This window comes from Lagopus muta, chromosome 6 (assembly GCF_023343835.1).
Source record: "Lagopus muta isolate bLagMut1 chromosome 6, bLagMut1 primary, whole genome shotgun sequence".
NCBI classification, from domain to species: domain Eukaryota; kingdom Metazoa; phylum Chordata; class Aves; order Galliformes; family Phasianidae; genus Lagopus; species Lagopus muta.
This window is the reverse complement of record NC_064438.1, coordinates 31,361,295-31,376,951: the sequence shown is the minus strand read 5'-3', so window position 1 is coordinate 31,376,951 and position 15,657 is coordinate 31,361,295. Positions and strand designations below refer to the sequence as shown.

Below are 15,657 nucleotides of genomic sequence, written 5' to 3'. Positions count from 1 at the left end.
CATGCTTAGTTTAATGTACTTCTGAATATTAAATGCAAGTAAAATGGTACATAGACATGGAGTCATCTGTTATATTTTAGTCTCTGAAGCAATAGCTGTGTAAACCTTAACCTCATAATTTTGTAAGTTCCACTTTATCATGTAGCTGCAAAAGGTAATCAAAATAAATCATAGAAGATGAAGAAATATTTTCTAGGGCTTTCTGAAAGCTTTCAGAGGTGGAGCTTGATCCATGAAATTTTTGTAAGCATATTAAATAATACAACATGATGTGCAACGTGTCAGGTCTGATAAATTATTTTGTATAGGACATTTATACAACATATGGTGAGCTGATATGTGAACAGCTTAATGACTAAATTATGTTAATCTTTCTTGCCATATTTACTTTTCATTTTTAAAAAATGGTGTTTTCAATTTCTGATTTTACTTTTTTGATCATGGACAGATATAAGAAAGGTGTAGGTCATCTCCGAGAAGCTGTGACAGTGATCCAAGGTTCCTCAGCTGTGCAGTGTACATAACACAGATGTTGGGAGAGTCATCTGTCAGCTATGCCTCTCCTATGGAGTTAGAGTTCTAGGGGGAAAAGAATTCGACACAGTGCTGTCACTGTTACATTTTCACAATGGAAGAGCATGCAAATATTCAACCTCCTGCTTAGCAGTAGTGCCCTGTCTAATGTCTGTGCTGGTTAGAATAAAAAAATAGTGGGTGCATCTAGGGCTCATAGATCTGACAAAGGTCATGCTATGCTGGGCATTTGAATTGGAAATTGTCTGGACTTAGATTTTATAAAGCTCCCACTGTTGTCGGGGAAAATTTCAGCAGGGTTTTGTCCCTGGAGAGGCCTCTTAGGCCCTTTTCTGTCCTATGAATGAATTTAGATGTGAGGGTTTCTCTGCCTTAAAACTGTTAAGTTCATTTTGCATACATCCCCAGAGAGAAAAACTGGCAGATGCTTTTGTCTTGGAAGTGTTTAAAAGAAAACTGCAGAACAGGAACAAGGGAGAGAAGGGGCCCTGTGTGGAGTCCCAGAACATTTTGGAAATGGCCAATATGCAGTTTTCATCAGTACTAAGGCGGGGCACAATATGGTGCCTGTAGCTCACTAGGGAATATGAATGTTGATTAAGCATACTCCCAGGCTTTGAAATCCTGAAAGCAGTGTCAGAATAATGGATGTTGAGCAAATGTCAAGCATTTGTTAATTTCGCTGTTATTTGGAGTTTATCTACCATGATCAATCAAATAAACTAGTGCTTCTCTGTTGTGGCATGTGTCATTGATATGGTGATTAGGGGGCTAGAGAGGCCTTCTGCCTTTTTTTTTGCCTTTTTTTTTTTCTGTTACAGGTAACAGATTACATATGAACAGCCATAACTTTAAGAATTGTTTGTAGTTGGTTTAATGGCAAGTGATACAAAATACTTAACAAAATACTTTATAGTAGTGAAATAAAATAGTACTTGCATATCTACCTTGCTAAACCTTAAATTCCATTGTTTCTATTTTTGGCCTTAAAGCTTTACTGCTGGGGGGGAGGATAAATTACTTGTAAGTGAAAGTTGATTGGAAGAAACCTAATTAAAAGCAGAAGTTAGAAAAGCAATGGTATCCACCCCAAATTAGTATTGTTCTATAAGTTAACTTCCTTTTTGCTTCTCACTCTCTTGGTTTCAATAAAGGTGTCAACATCCTTATTTTTGACTGGGAAACATTTGTGTGCCTTTTAGTTAAAAGTGGAGAGGATTACTTGCTTTTTTATAAGAACATGCAGTCTTTTTTAATAGTAATGTCAGATAAGTTGCTGGTTGTTGACTAACATGCAGAAATGTTAAGGGTCCCATCCAGAATATTCTTTTCCTCTAAATTCTCAATTGCTGTTGTCTTCTGGTACCCTAGTTGTGCTAATTTGTCATTCTTAGGAGCTACAAAGAACTCCGAGTTAAATGTGGAGAACAAATTAAAAATAAATCAGAAGTAGGAAAAGGTACTGTGGCATTTGTTCTTTTATTGTCACATATTAAGACTTCGGAGTACTAGTGCATAAAGTAGGGCTCTTTTTGAAAGCGACCCGAAGGATGTTGTCAGATTCCTCTGAATTCTAGTGAAGTTTATTTACGCTCTTCTCAATTACTTTTTTCTTCCTCTTTTTCTTTTCTTTTTTTTTTTTTTTTGCCAAGTCTAGTCTTTTAGTATTTATGTGCTTTATATTTTTATTATGTTTTTGACAATCCAGAAATTTAAGAATTGTCAGTAAGTTCATGCCATATGACTTGATGCATATTGAGGTCATATTCAGTTTATTTTAACATAGAGCAAATGTTTGATGTTGAACTAGTTTTCCTTCTTTGTTAGTTTTCACATTATTTATTTACTGGAACGTCTAAATCTATTTTACTGAGGCTGGTTAAATTTTGGTGCTTAATGAAGGAGATGCTATGCGGTGAACCTATTGACTGTTTACATCAGACTGTTTAGCTAGGGAATGGAATCAGACTTCTCACAATCTTTACTGCAACAATACAGGAAACAAAGGTTGGTAATTGTGGCCATTTTCAGAGCAGTACAAAGAAAACAAAAATTTAAATCCTCAAGAAAGTGGATGAAGAGAAGGGAAACTTCTATTGCTAGAAGTGGAAAACAAGGCTAAAGAAGTTTTAGTATAGAGTAATATGAAATTATGATCACCTCACTCAAACTTTCTCCTGTCGCCTGCCAGTGAGTGCGTTCATAGGAAGTTTAAAAAAAATTCTGGAAGACCACTTGTAAAAAGGAATGGCTGGATTTCCTTCTTAGCGCGTTCTGCCATACCTCCAATGTTAAAATTATTTTTTTCCCTCTATGAAAGCTATTCCTTCTAGTAAGCTATACCTGAGAAGTGCAGTCAACTTTACGGTAAAGTGTAAGACTTTGATTTTGGAAAGACTGAAGTAGATTTTGTAAATATAAGCATGTATAACACAAAATAGTACGCTGTCAGCTAGGTAGAGTAACAACAATTATTCTCTGTTTTATTATTATTACAAGTAATTTTTAAATTATAAACTTTAATAGAGTGTGTAGAGTTTAAGCCTGAAAACTCAAGGACTAGCTGTAAATAGGTTTATTTCTTGCCTTAAATCAGTATCATTACTCAAACTGGAATTTAAATTATACTTCTATACAATCCATACTTGATACAGGTGAAATCCTTTAAATTATATCTGCAATACGATCCTCACTTGTTTAGGGGATTAACCATTTTGTTTTGGTTTACTGGAGGATTTTTTTTACTTAGGGTGTTCAGTTCTACCCTGGAGATAGCTGTGCAACAGTGTGTGTGCCTGACATGTGATGCATGCAAATGCTAAATACAGTAGCAGCATGAGGCAAGTGTCATTAACAGTAATTTATGTAATGAAAGCCACCTGGCTGTCTTCGTAATTAATTGCTTGTAAATAATAAATTTAAATATAATTTATAGTTTTCTAAATTTGATTATATATTTTTAGGAGCAAGTTGCTTAAGGGTGTTTGGGGACTTGTTTAGTTTCAAATTGGCACAGATATGCATTTTACATACAGGCTAATTTTTAACAAAATGAACAGTCTAATTAGCTTAAAATTGCCATTTACTAATAAAAATAGTTTTTTATTTGTAAACTTAAAAGGAGAATTTTAGAGAATGGCAGGAGAATGAAATTGGAAGAACATGTACTAAGATTATCAGGCTGATGGTGAGAGACAAACTCTGTTTGACTCCTATCAGTTTCTTTTGTTAATGAATCCCCCGATGATATGATCAAAGGATACCAAAAAGGTTCTGGTATGCGTAAGTTGAAAAGGTTTGAAAGTTATTCAAGTCCTATGTAAGAATATTTTTTTAATATTTGACTAAATTTTATTTTCATTTTTAGCATTGACATAGTACTTTTAAAGTTTGTATTGTGAATATTGTTTGTATTTGCTTACAGGGGTCTTTTTGTGGTTTTGGCATTTTGGTAGGTTTCAAACACGGAATAGTTGTTTGTAATTCTGGAAGAAAAAAAAATAATAGTATTTCAGGGAAATTATCTGCTTGCTTACTAAGATAAGACCAAGAGGTAGTTTCTTTTTCAGGTAGAAATAATACTGTTCTATTCCTGTATTGTCAGAGTTCCATCTCTAACCATAAAATCTACCGGTGTTTATCCATTCTGAAAATGTCCTGCTGTTCTTCTCATCATCAAATTGAAGTAATGGGGAAACAGCAACTTTCTTCTAACTTCACTTTTGACTTTTCAGGGACTGGATCAGAAATACTTTGTAGGAATTAGAATATTGCTTATTTTGAGCTACGCTTCCATTACTACTGCCAAAAGCTAGTTTTTCTATTGATGAAAGGAGATGATCATTGGCTGTGTTGATAATTTGTGTTTACCTCTGCATTTTATTTTTTTCACATCTGATACAAATTGTGTGTTGTCTGCAGTTGTTTTAAAATATATTGGCCATTACAGCAGACACCAAAAAATGAGGTGTCTACAGGAGGAATTGGTGCCCTGTTCTTAAAGGAACTTCTAAGTCTTTCTAAATGAAAAATCATTCAAACAGTATCTAATACTAGCAATTTTCCTCTGTCTGCTACTAGAACTTATTGGCCAACTAGGTCAGACATTATTAAAGTTCAAGTGGCCCAGTGGGAAAAGTAATGGCCTTATGCTACTATGAATTTTAAATGCTGCCATTTCTATGTATTGCACCATCATCTGTTCTTGCACATCACTAAATTGCATAGAAGTTGTGAGACCAACCAATGTCAAGGTCATAGAAGTGATGACTCTTCTCAAGTAGCCTTCTCAAAGCTTTGTCATAGTTATTCTCATAACCCTGTCTATAGGCAGCAAAGCTATATGTATATGCCTGCATTTAACCTATTTTATTATTATTGCATAGGGTGAACTTGCAATGCAGGAAGTCTTAAGGCTCAGAATCCTTATTTTCAACTTTTACTTTTAAATCTAACAAAGGTACAAAATCGACTTTGATGCTAAGACACTTTTTAGTAAGTGATTCATATTCACATCTTTTGACTTGAGTTGTTCTATAGTTTAATGAACTGGATGTTGCTGAATTTCAAAACTGATTAGTGCTATAGCTCTGCAAGTGAGCTTTAATCTTGTCTTGTTTTTAAATTGGTATCTTTAAGGCTGAAATGAACATCACCCCTTTCACAGGTACTTCTTTTTATCTATATGTTTATTGTAATTTTATAGCATTAGTACATTTGTAATGAGAGTATTTCACCAACAACAAACTGTAATGGTTTTGTGGTTCCCAAAGTACTGGAGTAGCAGGAAAGTTCTAATATTAAAAGATATCTGCTTCACAGAAATAACATCTCACGAAGAGATGTAACAAGCACATGACTCTCATACTAGAGAATGTGGAATAAAAAAGACAATTTCTACTGTACCTTAATTCCTATAAAACCTACAATTCGTTGTTGGATATACTTCCAAGATAAGCTTTGACAGTGCTACTTTGGGATTTCACCCATAACAGCTTCTGAATTTTGGAAATGCAAATCCCCTTGCACAGTCTTTTAACCATCATGTTTATCATCTTCATGAGGTGAAGAGTTCCATTTTGTGAAAGGGTAGCACTGACCCAGTGTTCTTTGTAGTTCATATTTACTCTTGTTTTTTGTTGTTTTGTTTTTTTTTACTGATCACTCTTCCTTTATTCCACAGTAAAATGTATGAAAAGTAAAACAGCATTTTTGTTCTTTCTGTTTGGGGCAAAAAATGTGGAGAGGAAGTTGAGGGAAAAGAATTGCATTTTAAAATGAAGATATGAAACAAGTAGAAGCTTGTATTTATATCTAAGATTTTACATTTCCATAAATCTCAGAAAGTGAAGTGGAAAGTTTACCTTATCCCTAAATGATACCACTGGCCTTCTTGGCCACAAGGAGGCTTGCTGATAGTCACCCTGTTTTCCACCAGGACAACCAGATCCTTCTCTGCAGAGTTCCTCTCCAGCAGGTCAGCCTCTCACCTGTATTGATAACTGCAGTTATTCCTCCTCAGATCTAGAACTCTGCACTTGCCCTTGTTGAACTCCACAAGGTTCTTTTCCATCCAGCTCAGCTTGTCTGGGTCTTACTGAATTGCAGCACAGCCTTCTGGTGTGTCATCCATTCCTCCCAGCTTCATATCATCAGCAAATTTGCTAAGGTGCATTCCATCCTTTCATCCAGGTCATTGATGAAGATGTCAAACAAGATCAGAACTTGGCTTGTCTTTCACTTCACTGTTGCCATTGCTGAAACATACAACCCTCTGCCTCACTGTGCTCACATCCACTGTTTCATCTCCATAAAATTTCAGCAAGTAAGCTTCAATGAATGCTGGTGTGTGCAATTTTTTCTGCATGAAGAAATTCAGTTGCAGTCCTTTGCTTCCTACAGTATTCCATGTCCAATGCCATTTTGTCAGACTGCCCCTCTGCTGCCAACTGTCACATAGCAACAAAATTTAGCAAAGTATTGTTGGGAAGATTCAACCTCTACTGCCATACCACCAATATGTGCTTCTGACATTGTGGGTCAACATAGTAAAATAGGAGGCATTACTTTCAGAGCTTTTATAATAATTGTAGAAGTTGTCGTGTTTGGATTCTCTTCAGGTGTGGCTCTATTACATGGGAAATACTAAGTTGGACAGTACCCAAAATCTTGGCTAGATATAGGAGCATGTTTTGCTGAAAAGAGGAAGGCAAGACATTCCAATTAAAATCTTTTAGTCCTTACTGCCTCCTTCTTGGCCATAGTTTCACATCAGCTGTAATTATGAAGTGCTGATCTGTCTGTAAGTACTTTATACTCACTGCAGGCCTGCAAACAGATCATGCTGGTGTGCTCTCCAGGGATGATAGTACAAGCAGGAACACCCAGAGCAGGACCAGGCCCATCCCCAAGCAACTTTTGATGATCTCCAAGGAAGAGATTCCACAGCCTCTCTGGGCAGCATGTACCAGTGCTCAGTCAATCTTGCACAATTTTCTGACATTGAGACAAAACCTCCAGTGTTTCAATTTGCGCCCGTTTCACTGTGAAGTACCTATCTCTGTTTTCTTTATACCTTCCCTTCATGTGTTTGTATACACTGATAAGATACCTCCTGTAATAAGTTGCATGGCAGTATCCTGAACTGTTACCATCAGCAGCTGCGTTCTTTTTGTGCTGTCTTGCAATGCAGATGCATGCTCATGACTCTGTTCCCTCTCCAAGTACACTGTACTGTCTTTTTAACCACTTTTCAAAACCGTGATGTTTTAGTTTGCTGTCAGTAGCATCTTGCAATAGATGTTCCAGCAATGTTTGAAGGAGCTGCTTCATTTTGCTGGGCAGCTTTCATTTTGCTGGCTATTCATGTAATTTTGCCAGTAGCAATACAATAGAGGCCAAAAAAAAGCAACCATAGAGTGGCAGATAAGTGGTTTTGGTGTTTAACAGGGGGGCCTATGTTAATTAGAAGAAACAGAGAAGAAGCCATGTGAAAATATAAATCTACTTCTCTTGGGGAGGAGGGTAAGGCTTGAAATTCTTGGAATGGTTCTGTTGAAGTAATTTTCTGCTGCAGTCACAATATTTTTGTACTGCAATCCAGTATATATCGACCTTGTTAGGTTCTTGCCTGATTTTTATTTCTTCATTTATTTAGTATTTGGGGTGAGTCCTAAATGATTGGAACAGTTGAAGCATTGGAGAAGCTTGTCAGACTAAAATGAAGTAGAAAGATGAAATCAAGGACAGCAAAGGAACAAAATAGAATGAATAAGAGTAAAATGGGAGAACAGAGAGATAATGGATATAATGGTCTTAAATCTTTTTGATACGTCACTGAGTATGGTTGGATAATTGTGCAGTAAGCATAGTAATGTTACTGGGAATGGTTTTAAAATACAAAAATGTGTGTACTAGTTGGAGAGAAGTCAAACCCAGGTAAATGTTGTCCTGTTTTGTGTTGTTCTGTTATTTAATTTCTGAATCTTTTCTCTACATTCAGTTCTACTGTTATGACCATGTAAATCTGCCAGATAATAATAGTTACATGGAGAGCCATTACGGGGCCATATGTATCTGGCTCATTTATAGCCTGCAGGGTTGTTTGTTTTGTTTTGTTTTGTTTTGTTTTTCAAATAAATCAACTTGAAGAAGCATAGCTATGTATATGTATGTAGTCTGCTTAAGTATATAATCTTAATTTCTTTCCTTTGTTCAGCTTTTAAGGCCACATCTACACATTGAAGATTGCCATAATTGGATAGTACACCTTTTGGGGATGCATTGTGTTGAATATCTCTTGGCCACTGTGTTGAATGATATATATTTAAGAATATTTAAAATCTTGACTGTATTGTCATTTATGAAATTAATGGATCACAGAAAAACAAATACATACAATAGATAGTTTAGTATATAATAGATAGTAATAGATATTATTACCATTTTTCTAGCTTCAATATTCAGACAATTAATATTCCATTTATCATGTATAAAATGTCAGAGAAGAAGGCTCAGCTTACGGCTGTCACACAGATGCACATGCGCTGGACAGACAAGCCCAAACTAGGTGTTATGGCAAAGATGCCAGAAACATGAGAAACAGATAACTCAAACTGATAAGCTCATTGCATAGCACTGAACACAGTCTAGCTTAGTTACTTTGCACCTAATGCTTCAGCTGGTTTATTTAGAGGTAACTTTATACTGTGCTACATAGACATACCTTCTGTTTCAACTTGAACAAACCATTCAGTCATTCTATTCTTCAGTTTTGTCTTTTCAAAGTGGGCATAAGACTTGCTTATCCTAAGTTAATATCTCTGAGATGTGAATATTACAAGAAGAAAGGCCATTTAAGTGTGGAGAGAATATTTACATTTAATGTAAATGTAAATATTTACATTTAATGTAAATATGATGTAATGCAGGTATTAAATCGCCATGCTGGAAATCTGTCAGAAGAAGAAGACTTTAGGCACTGCTGAATATTTGAACTACCTATGTTGTGCCTTAGTAGTTAAGCTCATGAAAGGGAAAATGTTAATTATTCATAGTGCTTTGCTGTACCATAAAACTCGATTTATTGAGACTATAATTTGTTCAAGTTGCATGTAGTAGGAAAATATATCAGAAGTAATTAATTGTATTCAGGATATGATGAGGTAAATATATCCACAGAGGACAATTGAAAACAGTACTACCATGGTAGTGATTGCTTTTTTGGGGGAAAAGAAATCTTGTCCCATTTCTAAACGTTAAGAATTCAGAGAGAAAAATTCCCACTTGAGAAGAATGCTTTCCAGGTTGCTTCACTGCCAGGTGTTTGACATTGAGGGGAGCCTTAGATGAATGAAGCTTATGGCAGCTTTTGGAAATGACCGACTCCAGGGAATCTCTGCTTCCTGCTGTGAAAGTTTCTGTTTTCAAAGCACATCAGTTTCAGTGGGAATGTTCCAGTGGTCCCATATGCTACTTCTGACAGAGAGGGAAGTTTTTAACCTGAATATGAGACAGCTACTGAAGAGTTTCCCTTGCTGCTAACAAAATGAATTTCAATATGTTGCCAATGAACAAGCGGTATGTTCCCAACTTCTGATGGAATTTAAGTCCATCAATTATTAAAGGAAATTTTGCTTTGTTTTTCTTTGTCTTTTCCCTTTTAACTCCAGTACCTGCTACTGATAGGGCTTTGTGGGTTTGAGGCTGAAAAAGAATCACCTAAACAATATGCTAGTTTGCTTTGAAACTCTTGCTATATTTTCCTCCCCTCCCTCGTATGCTCTCTCCTTGACCTAGCAGCAGGAAGCCTTTGTCTGAGGTGTTCATCTGGAACAACTTTTCCACACTTGTTTTCATGTTCTGTTAGATTACAGGGCAGCAGGCCTACCTTTGAAGCTCCCTTCTCTTTTGTTTCTTTGCAGTGCACTCCAGTAATTAACTTTGTCCTTCTTTTATTTGTTCCAGTCAATCGCAGTCCACTCTGCTGAGCATCTTCTCCCAGGAGTACCAGGTTAGAAGTTTTCTCCTTTGTGAGGGTTGACAGGTGCCTAATTGAATGATGAATGTCCCTTTATTTCTTTGTAATTGAACTGCCAGCTTTCTGATTGGTTTGGAGGATGTTCCCTTTTCCACATCAAGCACCGCCTGAGTCTCAGTGGATGGCTGCCAAGCCTACCCATCCATCTGTCTAATAACATCTAGCCTTTGCTTATTTGGTGGACCTGTAATAAATTATGCTAAACCATTATTATTCTGACAATAATAATTTCCCTGTGTTGCGTGGTTCCATGTGCTAAATGTTTGCTGACTTGCACTGTCAGTGCTGCTTTCCATTGCTGACAGAGATGATGATAAATGACCATTGCCGGAGTGGCAGAAGGCAAGAGAGGCAGAAAATGGAGTCATTTATCATGAGATGACAGGTGTCAGTCAAGTGGCAAGTCTCTGTGGAATTACTTTTTGTAGTTTTTCAAATAAGTTGTTTTTAAGCAATGTTCTTCCTGGTTAAAAATGCCAATTGAATTGTAAAACTAGCGTACACCAGACTTAGATGGAATTGAATTGAGGGAAAATTAATACAAAGATTGAAAGACAGAACAAGTTTTACTTTGCCCTCTGCAGCCTTCAGTAAACTTATTTAGATTCAATTATTGTGACCTTACTGGCTTTTACATATATGGTACATTGCAGTACACTATGAAGACATTCATTTCAATTGAACATCATTTCTATATAGAATCTCAAAACATAGTTCAGTTTGTATAACAAAGTGTAGCCTAGGCATCTGTTTGAACATTTATGATTTTTGTGCTTTGATATATGACACATTTGTAAGACTGTTTTTCTTTTGTTTTTCAAGAAACAAATAAAAAGAACACATGCCAAGCATCATACTGCAGAAGCAGTTGAATCTTACTACCAAAGGTATGACCTCCTTACCCTAGTTAAGAGTATCATCACTAAATTTTATCATAATTATAAGTAAATTAGCTCATTAGCTTATGAAGATGATTTTCTATAAATATAAATTAACAATTTGGGATAAATGTTACAGAATGTTCACATAAATGTGTTTATCAGTGTATATACAGAATATTTCAGGCTTTGGTCAGTCTGATCAAGAGGTGTTTAACTTCCTTGGCTTTTAATCCAGATAAGCAAATATTATTTTTTACAGTGCATATGAAAGCATTCATTATATACTGCCTATAGTTAGTAATTATGTAATTTCCATGTCAAGACTAATATTAATGATAAATTCCTTACAGCTAGTGAAGAAGCAGCTTCTTCTGTTGCAGCTGCTTGTACTTTTTAAAAAAAACAGCAGTTTTACATTGCAAAAGTTACATACTAAATTTCTGTATTGCCAGCTTTAATTTTTAGATCGCTCCTGTTTTATCAACAGAAGTGTCAGAAACAGCTTTTAAGGGAGAATGTCATTTTACGATATTCTGTAATTATTTGTGTCTTAAGCTAATAAAATGTTTGCAACATCTTATAGTTTGTCTGTTACCTCTATACACTTTATTTTAAATGTCACAATGACATAATTGGGGCATAATGATAACTGGTAAAAATGTGCAATTAAAGAATACTTTGCAGACTGACATATCTGAAGAGCTTACATGGCAAGCAAGTTCATACTTGTGATTATAGATGTCTGATATCCATGCTTAATGTTAATCTGTATGAACCAGGAAAATAAACAAAAAGCTTCCATTTGTTAACAATTAAGTACACTGTGCTTCTGCAGAATCATATGTTTAAACCTAAGCACAACCTGATTATATCAGAAAGCCTTGTGTGAATTGTACTCTTTGGAGGGCTTGATTTTCTTTTTCAAGTAGCTATATAGTTTTGTAAAAATTTGTACTGGATCACATCGCACTTCTCCCAATGTTGATGTTTGTTTAGGAAGAATATTGGCTTTAAATTTTATCATTTTAATAACCATATATATATGAAATAATTTAATTACTTTTAACTAGTATAATTTTAATGAAGTGTCCTATGTTAATTGTAACTGTAATAATTCTTTTCTTAGAACACATGCAAATAATTTAAACTCTTTTTATGATTATAATATTACTAGTCCCATTACATTGAACCTGACATGCTGAATCAGATTTTGCTTTTTGCAAAGTAGCAATGTTGTTGGTACCAGTGAGGTTATAGGTGTAACTAAGTTTGGCTAACATCAGGTAGGAGTACTTGGTGTTCTGTCCCCTTCTGTACACTCTGAGGTATGTGGCAGTACATAACTAATGCATTATGTGTGAAGCTATGTGGTAGCTATGCTATTACTGGATATTGTGTGTATTGCAAACTTTTAACATGGTTGGACAAAATGCACATATTTTAAAATTAGGTATGTTCTGGTTATTATATAGGAAACTCATCTCAATCCCATTTTTGATTTACGGTGTAATGTCTTGTAGTCTACAGGGGCAGACTGCTTGAGTCAGAAGGCAGTTTGAAATGCTGCAAGTGTAAACATGGCAAACATGTTGACTACTCTTTTGTAGCATCCATCTTACAACTATACATTCTGTGTGATATGCTTCTCCTACATACAAACAAATATTTGTGCATTCCTCTATCTGAAACAACACAATTTCGAATGTAGTCATTTCCAGTAGTCCTTGTTGGGAGAAAGCATAAGTGTGGTTTTGTGGAATAGTTCCTACTGTTTGGCTGAAACTGGTATAGGCTTCAATTTGGACCAACAGAAAGCAAAGTTATAAGAAGCAAAACTTTTTAGGACAGTTTCAGCAAACTTTTTAGGACAGTATTGCCATCAACAAGTGAAATCTGTTAGTCCATAATGGAATTGCCAGTAGCACTCCAATGTCAGCTGTAGCTGTGATGTTTGATCATCTGGGTGCATGTTTTCGAACATTAGTCTCAAGCAAATCTTGGTTAAGTATGTTGTTCTTTAACTGTCTTTTTTTTCCCCCACCATTATAAATTTTCAAGAGTTCAGATTTACATGAGACATCTTATTTTGTGTTTTTACATAGAATTGAAATAGGTTACAGCAATAAGCTTTTATCAGTTCCTTTATTCATTAAGCCTCAGAATAACTTGCAAACAAAAAGCCATTATCCTCTGTGAAGAGTTACATATAAAGATGTTAAATGCATTTCACAAAAAGGTAAAATGATACTAATATCTGTAGCTAATGAGCAGAAGAAGGGCTTCTGATGAATAGATAATAACAGAACTAGAAAGGCTGTGGCCTTCTAATGATTTGCTCTATAAAGATAGGATAAATGAGCAGGTTCAGATGTTGTTCTGTACCAGATTGTTGCAAAGCAGAGTGGCTTCCAAAAGTATTCTTCATTCCATCAACTCCTGAAAATAATAGATCCTAAATTTTTCTTTTAATATTTCTTTTAGTATTCTTCACAATATTAAGTTCATTTTCATACTCTGATTTCACTGAAATTAGTCTTTAGTATTTAAACTATTACCATTACCTTTGTTGATAAAATCTGCAATTAAACTTCTGAATGTACTTTTTGTGCATAGTAACAAGTTAAATAAGATGTACAGTGATTTGCACTATGTAGCTGAAGATCAAATGGAACTCAAAATCTTTTCAGTGAATAATAGAGATTTTTGTTTTGCATCTTTAAATAACAGAAATATAATTTGTTTATATGGCTTTTTGAATCTTTTTGAAAGACCATTGTCTTGATTTGTTGTCTGCTTTTTTTTTAACCAGTAACTTGAATCAGATTGTTGCATATTGTAAATGAATAGGAAGCATGGCTGGGGAGTTTGTGGTTGTTTAAAATATTTCTCATGAAATATGCTGTGCTGGGCTGTACAGGAATTACCTTTGTCTTGTCTAGGTACCTGAATGGGGTGATGAAAAATGCCACTGCCCCTGTTTTACTGGAACTGGCCAATGAGGTAATAATCTTCACTTTTTTCTTTGATTTTCCAAATGTAGAACCTAAGGGGCATATCTATAGTGACATTACTGATAAATGTAATTAACCTAAAATAAATGGTTGCCAGGCACATTAGACATTTAAAATTGTTCCCCAGTCTGTTAGTACTTATAACAATTAGACAAAAAGCCTCATTTATTAATAAATCAGTTAATGTAATTAGTCTCCTAACTTCAAGAATTGTAAGAAGCTGGATTTTTGTCTTGCTGGAAATTTCAGACTGTGCATAGATCTTTTAAGCACAATTTTACTGAAAGTTCCTACACTGATTAAGTGAAGTCGCATCTGTTAACAACTTTTAAATAACAAAACTAAGATTTTTGTTTTAATACAAACGGTTAAAACAGTTTATTTTCCTGACACCTTTTAATTCTGTTCATACAGATTAGAGGATGACTAATGAAAACTGCTTAATATAAGACAATTAAGCAGAATAAATTCTTTGGTATAGCTGTTTCCTAGAAAACCTGGTCTGTGAAAAGTTTCGAACGGTTGCTATTAAAAATCAGACAAATTTATCGATACTGTTTATTAAGTAAAATACGAATCTGGAGAATCAAGGCATTAAAATGTACTCTCTAAAGCACTACCTTGAAGAAAACATAAAAAGTTTGGAAGAGTGGTGGTGAGCCTCCTAGATAAAAAAAATCGATCGACTCACCTACCCTTTAAGATCAAAGATCGATTGAAATTGCATTTCAGTAGGTGTTAGGAGACGGAAAATGAGTGCTTGCATTAAAACTGATGTTGTATGAACATTGTGTTGCAATAGCAGCAACTTCTACATATTACATTAGTAAGAAAGAATGGTTTCTCTCTCACGTACATTGCTGAAGCTAGCAAATGAGCGATTACCTATCAATTACTAGAAGATATTAATGGTCTTTGAAGTGTCCACATGTCCTGATCATACTATTAGCAAAGAATAAAGGATTTATTTCACATCAGTAGTAATGTGTAGCTTTTTCTTTCATTTTTTTAACTATTTCTGGAAGAAACAGGTCTCAAACTACATTCTGTTTTCAGAATATAAAGTATGACCTTATTAAGAATTTAAGTAAACAACTTGTTTCATGATATACTGCACCTATATTATATGAGAACTGTCTTCAAAATATTTCAGGCGCAAAGTAATCTATGTTACTGGTTCATTGTATATTTTTTCCATTGATTTAGAGATTATGCATATCATTTCTGACTCTAGAGAGCGTATCTTTGTTTATATTACACTAATATGCCTTTGCAATACAGATCAAAGTTTTCTTCAGTTTAGAAATAAATAAAAATTAGATCTAAGAGGAAAGGGAGATGTACAAAGAACTTATCTGCTTCTGATTTCATGGTAGCAGGTATATAAGAAACGCAATGTATTTTGTGACTGCTGCCTAATGTGTTAGTGAAATGTGGCAATAACCAGCACCAGATTACTGCTTCCAAACAATCAAGCTGCCATTTTTATATGATAGTTAATATTTAAATGACATACTCTTGCGTCTGCTGACAATTGATGTAACGGTAATACTTTATGAGTCAATATATATTTAATCAGTGGAAACTGTAAAAATTGATGAGAAAAATGTTACATAGGTGCATTACAGTGTGTAGCAGCTCTGTTAAATAGGAACAGCTCCATATTACTATCTTTTGGGGCTGGTTACTGAAG

General features: G+C 34.9%; 1 protein-coding gene across 3 annotated transcripts in view; it reads left to right on the top strand.

The window, feature by feature from the left end:
- The window catches only part of CDIN1 (CDAN1 interacting nuclease 1), a 114,118-nt gene that overhangs the window by 11,188 nt on the left and 87,273 nt on the right, over positions 1-15,657 (top strand). For 2 of the 3 annotated variants that reach the window (XM_048949473.1, XM_048949474.1), the window contains exons 2-4: positions 10,000-10,045; positions 10,895-10,959; positions 13,893-13,953. In XM_048949473.1, the coding sequence (XP_048805430.1) occupies positions 10,000-10,045; positions 10,895-10,959; positions 13,893-13,953 (172 nt within the window). Of the gene's footprint in view, positions 1-9,999; positions 10,046-10,894; positions 10,960-13,892; positions 13,954-15,657 lie in introns of those variants that run through there. The other variant, XM_048949475.1, reaches the window with a different exon arrangement.